Raw genomic sequence first — 5,925 nt, forward strand, 5'->3', positions numbered from 1 at the left:
GGTGTAATGGCTACACGTGTCAGAAGAGGCTCTCCCTCTTCCACAGCATCATTGCCACCAACAAGGCCTTTGACGTCTACTTCACCGGCATCAGCCCCCAGAAGCTCCGCCTCATGATGCTCAACGCCAAGCCAACGGAGGTCATTGTGCAGAATATACACACACACACATCTCACTCGCTCTGAAAGACACACACACACATCTTACTCGCTCTGAAAGACACACACACACATATACGTATCTATATACATACATATATACAGATATATACAGTATATATATAAAAATATACTGTATATACACATATATTTGCATAAACATACATATAGATACACATATATCTCATACCTTTATTTTTTATGTTCAAGTAAAATAATAATATTTCATGTAACTTGGTGTTTATATCATGTTTCCGTGTCAAGAAAGGCAGGCCCATTCACATATATGGACAAACATACAGTATTTCTCACTCTCTCTTGCACATGCAATATAAGCACAGTAACATACAAGGTCTGCCAGGTCCTTTGTTAGTCATTAGTAAATTAATTTGTGTTTCTTTTGTAGACTGTGCGTGTAGCTGTGTTCTACTCTAGCCCTGGACGTCTGGATGTTTACGTCAACAACGAGCTGGTGGCTCCGACCAACGCAGAATGGAACAGCGATAACACAGACTACACGCTCAAGGAGCCCACATCCCCAGGTACTGCTTCAGCGACGTGTGGAGATGAGCAGTGCTATCACTAGTTGGGTTAAAGGTTAAAAGGTCATCTGTGGAGATGAGCAGTGCTATCACTAGTTGGGTTAAAGGTTAAGGGTCACCTGTGGAGGTGAGTAGTGCTATCACTAGTTGGGTTAAAGGTTAAAGGGTCACCTGTGGAGATGAGCAGTGCTATCACTAGTTGGGTTAAAGGTTAAGGGTCACCTGTGGAGGTGAGTAGTGCTATCACTACTTGGGTTAAAGGTTAAGGGTCACCTGTGGAGGTGAGCAATGCTATCACTAGGCACTGTTTATGTGAAAGTGAATATATAAACAGGAAGTTGATAGGCCCGTAGCACTCTTAGCAGTATTCATCATTTTGATTTGTTTGTAAATATATCACTTGACAATTTGAGTGTAATGTTCAATTTTGAGTTTTACCATAAGAGAAATTCCACTTGAAAAAGAAAAAAGGGTTTGGTTATTTCCGTGGGGATGACCTCATCAAAACTCTAATGCTCGTTTTTTTCCTCATTACCTCTGTTTCCGGGTGTGTGTGTGTGTGTGTGTGTGTGTGTGTGTGTGTGTGTGTGTGTGTGTGTGTGTGTGTGTGTGTATGAAGGGATGTATGTGCCTGCGCTTGACTCTACCACGAACGGTGCCAACTTCTTCGACCCGGAATACAAGATGCTCCATGTGGTGCTGCGCGGCTCTGAGCCCGTGGAGGTGCGCACCTCGCCCAAGCTCTTCGTCTCCTTCAGCCTGCCCGCCATGACGGAGGACGAGTTCTTCGGCGAGAACCTGGTCAACAACCTGGCAGCCTTCCTGAAGGTTCCGGCCAGCATGATCCGCATCACCAAGATCGTGCGGGAGGGAGGTGACGCCCGGCGACGCAAGCGGTCCACGGGTCTCTCCGTAGAGGTGGAGATCAGCAAGCCTCCTGTCCAGCAGACCACCAACACCACCAATGGTGAGGATTCAACACTGGATTTCCAGTATACCGCCCACGGTCCACAGCAACATCGTTGTCCAGTTTACATCATTTCCAACTACTTTAAAAAAAATGTCACCCCTCTCTCTGTCTCTCAATACATCCAAAAACGTGCTATACCATGAAACTTCAGCTACCATTCATGAGAACATGTTTTCCCCAGCACTACACAGCTGCATCATAATACTCTGACAATCATTTAATCAACAGTGGTGCATTTTCTCATCCAAGCCAATAGCCAATAGCCAGTACCCACCATTATTAAACACTTTGATAAACTGTAACCGGTTCTGTGTAATGTGTATAAATCTTTTCTTTCCTAGATGAAGAAGCCTTTTCTGAGCTGCAGAACCTTGCTGATGACCTGGGCCAGGCGGCTATCTCGGGGAACCTCAGCCAGGCCACGGGCTTCAACGTGTCCTCCATGGGTGTCATCCCCCCACCACCACCATCCTCAGACCCAACCTGGAACGAGGTGAGGGCCACACTCTCGTTGCAGAGACTCATCTGGGGAGTTTTACTTCTCTCTTCTTGATAGACTCATACTATTTTCCATCAGTGAAAGATTTTGTACGGACAGACTGTAACAAGATATGCCAGTGTGGTAAAGGGGACTGGGGAAATGTTTCCACCTACTGTTTGTGTTGTGTCTCTTCAGCTAGTGTGTGATGAAGGTGTAACTATGTACCTGGTTGTGTTGTGACTCTTCAGCTAGTGTGTGATGAAGGTGTACCTGTTTGTGTTGTGACTCCTCAGCTAGTGTGTGATGAAGGTGTAACTATGTACCTGTTTGTGTTGTGACTCCTCAGCTAGTGTGTGATGACGGTGTAACTATGTACCTGTTTGTGTTGTGACTCTTCAGCTAGTGTGTGATGAAGGTGTAACTATGTACCTGGTTGTGTTGTGACTCTTCAGCTAGTGTGTGATGAAGGTGTACCTGTTTGTGTTGTGACTCCTCAGCTAGTGTGTGATGAAGGTGTAACTATGTACCTGTTTGTGTTGTGACTCCTCAGCTAGTGTGTGATGAAGGTGTAACTATGTACCTGTTTGTGTTGTGACTCTTCAGCTAGTGTGTGACGAAGGTGTAACTATGTACCTGTTTGTGTTGTGACTCTTCAGCTAGTGTGTGATGAAGGTGTAACTATGTACCTGTTTGTGTTGTGACTCTTCCGCTAGTGTGTGATGAAGGTGTAACTATGTACCTGTTTGTGTTGTAACTCTCGGCTGCAGGTCGCCACCGCTGAGGTGACCCGTGAAGACCCGGTACCGGAGAAAGTGACGAGCCTGGACTCCCTGAGCGTGATGCAGGAGCCTGTGGCCGGACTCACTCCCGGACCCCTCAGCCAGCAGCCCAGCATCATGGCTCTGGACCAGGAGGTGGGATAATCCTCATTAGTACAAAAAACATACTCAGCACTCACTACTGCAGCCACATACTTAACACTCACTACTGCAGCCACATACTTAACACTCACTACTGCAGTAGCATACTTAACACTCACTACTGCAGCCACATACTTAACACTCACTACTTCAGTAACTAACTTAACACTCACTACTTCAGTAACTTACTCAACACTCACAACTTCAGTAACTTACTTAACTTAACACTCACTCCTGCAGTCACACTCCACTTACTCCACTTCACTTGCAACCATATCTAGACCTGCATGACTACATCAACAACGTCTGAAATAGATTGCCAGCATCTTGATTATTCTGTCTTGGAAACAGATGGTGTGGGTTCTCTACCTAGAGGACATCCATGATAACAGTTTGGCTTTTGGCTTTAGGGGAGCTGTGTGGCGGTTGGCGTCACTACTCTGACTCTGACAGCCGTGCTGAAGGACTCCAGTGGTACTCCAGTGGATGGTCTCTATGGAAACACAACCATTCTGTTCAAAGGATGCTGGGCTAACTATACTGACCTGAGCATCTCCGTTCCTGGTGAGTTTACAAGCATGTCTGAAGGATTCAAGATTCCCCTGGATACATGTGAGGATATCCTGCAACACAAATCTCTTTTTGGAGTTATTATATGTCATTTGATAATAGCAAAGGAATTACTACCAGTAAAAAGCATACTCGTCTTCTGTTCTGAAACAGCCTTTTTAACCTACTTCAGTCTATGATAATTACCATCAACTGCGTCAGATAATCACCACCTGAATATGTGTGTTAAACTTTCCCATGGTATTGTGGTTAAATAATGTCAGTTTCACTGACCTCTTTCCTCTCTCTCTCTCTCTCTATCAATCTTCACAGGTGATAACATGACTCTGGCTTTCATTCTGAAAGAAGTCAGTGCCTCTTCCCGGTCCTTCACCATCAGAGTCGTATCAGTTACCACATCCAGCCCCTCCACCAACACCACCTACACCGCAACCACCAGCACCAGCGGTGGGCCGACACCGTCCGACTCACCCATACCACCAGACAACCCTGAGCCCACCACCACTACCACCACCTCCACCTCCACTTCCACCACCACCACCAACAACAACACCACCACCACCACCACCCTCAGCTCCACTACAGAGGAGTCAACCACAGAGGACTCCACCACCGACAGCGATTACCCGAGTGTACTGGACGGCGCTGTTGCTCCATCCTCCGGCTCTCTGGTCCTCCTCCTCACCCTCCTCTTCGGTCTGCTTTTCACCCTGTCGACCCTCTGAGGGGGCGCTGGAGAGCATGGCAGCCATCTTGAAAGTGGATCAATCAAAATCAAGAGCTCTGGATAACAGGCTTTTGTCAATGGTTATTGGTTGCGCTATTGCTCGTTGTTTTACTTTCTTTGCTATCTGCGGTTGAATATGGTGAAGGATTTCTACCTCTTGAAGTTTGCTGCTGGAATTTACTTTTCCAGGGATGCAGACATGAAGGATAACTTATTGTAGGGTACAAATATCATGTGCAGAATTTCTGAATTTATTTTTAAAATACTGTGTTCGAAATATTATTGTTACACTAGAAATGAATGTTACTTATTTTTCTGGCCATATGAACTTTTCTTTGGGTAGCTACTTTGGGTGTTTAAGCACTTACGCACAGATTGCACAGTTATATAATATATACTGTATTTATTGTGTAAAGTATATACATTGTGCATCTAAATCACAATGGTCTCAACTCGATGATGCTGCACTTTTGGGGCTGATGCTGTCCACATACTTGTATTCACTAAATAAATGGGCTTCTTGACATACACCAAAATGATTTTATTGTTTTATCACAACAAACACAGGGGCAAAGGCAAGTTTCACGAAAACGCAGAGAAACTTTTCTTTCAGAATATATGTGTGTGTGTGTGGGGGGGGGGGGGGGGGGGGGTATATGTGTGGCTGTGGCTGTGTGTGTGTGTGTGTGTGTGTTTGTGTGTGTGTGTGTGTGTGTGTGTTTGTGTGTGTGTGTGCGTGCCCTGGCTGTCCCTGCAGAAGTGACACGGAGGAAAGTTAATTTAGTGAATTAAAGTTCATTTTTATAATCCTTATATATTTAAAAAATGTATTTTTAAGAATTATTACGCCCGGACCACAACCGACTTATCAAAGTGGATCCAGCTACACCCAGGGTATGATGTTCCAAACAAACTAAGCTTAGGAACTTTAGCACGTTTCCACAGCACAAGCAATTTCAAAATAACAATAAGAATATTTTAATATTAGTTGCCAATGTTAAATAAATAGATGCTATCTATGCTATGCTTATGTCTTTTTTTAGTAATGAAAAAATCGGTATACAGTATCTAACCACTAAATAATGATACTGGATAGTTTAACTTAGGGTTTTATCGTGGTTTAATAATGTATTCAAATCATAGCGAAAAACGTGTCTCCATTTCCCTGATGATACATTTTAAACTTCTCATATTTTTTGCGGCCATGACCATTCTTTTCTTTCTAAAACATGCAGTGGCGTTCATCGCCGAGACGAATAACAGGACTCATTAGTCACTGTGTTTAACAATGAATGGCTCTTCATTTAGAACATGCGTAGCGTCTCTGGTAGTGTAATCAAAATGGTGCAGGGCTGCAGGCGTGTACCTGCGCATGGGTGTTATATAGTGAGCGTAATTAATATCACGCATCTCCCCCCTTTATTTCAAGTATGGGTATGCAGTACATTAACACAAACATAAAACCTCTTTGTTTTAATCTCCTGTTAATTGTTACTATTTAAGCAAAAATCTCTTTACAGCAAACAAGATTTTCTTTTCTTTTCACTGAACATCTCT

General features: G+C 44.1%; 1 protein-coding gene across 1 annotated transcript in view; it reads left to right on the top strand.

Annotated features, from left to right (window-relative positions):
* The window catches only part of pkhd1l1.1 (PKHD1 like 1, tandem duplicate 1), a gene marked incomplete at both ends in the record, with an annotated part of 71,269 nt that extends 66,903 nt beyond the window's left edge, over positions 1-4,366 (top strand). Inside the window, 8 exons of the mRNA XM_080858741.1 lie at positions 1-140; positions 565-700; positions 1,320-1,667; positions 2,012-2,163; positions 2,919-3,065; positions 3,482-3,635; positions 3,954-4,101; positions 4,216-4,366. The exon at positions 1-140 is cut by the window's left edge and continues 18 nt beyond it. Coding sequence (XP_080714867.1) covers positions 1-140; positions 565-700; positions 1,320-1,667; positions 2,012-2,163; positions 2,919-3,065; positions 3,482-3,635; positions 3,954-4,101; positions 4,216-4,366 — 1,376 coding nt within the window. The remainder of the gene's footprint in view (positions 141-564; positions 701-1,319; positions 1,668-2,011; positions 2,164-2,918; positions 3,066-3,481; positions 3,636-3,953; positions 4,102-4,215) is intronic.
* Between the last annotated feature and the right edge of the window lie 1,559 nt (positions 4,367-5,925).

This window comes from Sprattus sprattus, assembly GCF_963457725.1.
Source record: "Sprattus sprattus genome assembly, chromosome: 20".
Classification (NCBI taxonomy): Eukaryota; Metazoa; Chordata; class Actinopteri; order Clupeiformes; family Clupeidae; genus Sprattus; species Sprattus sprattus.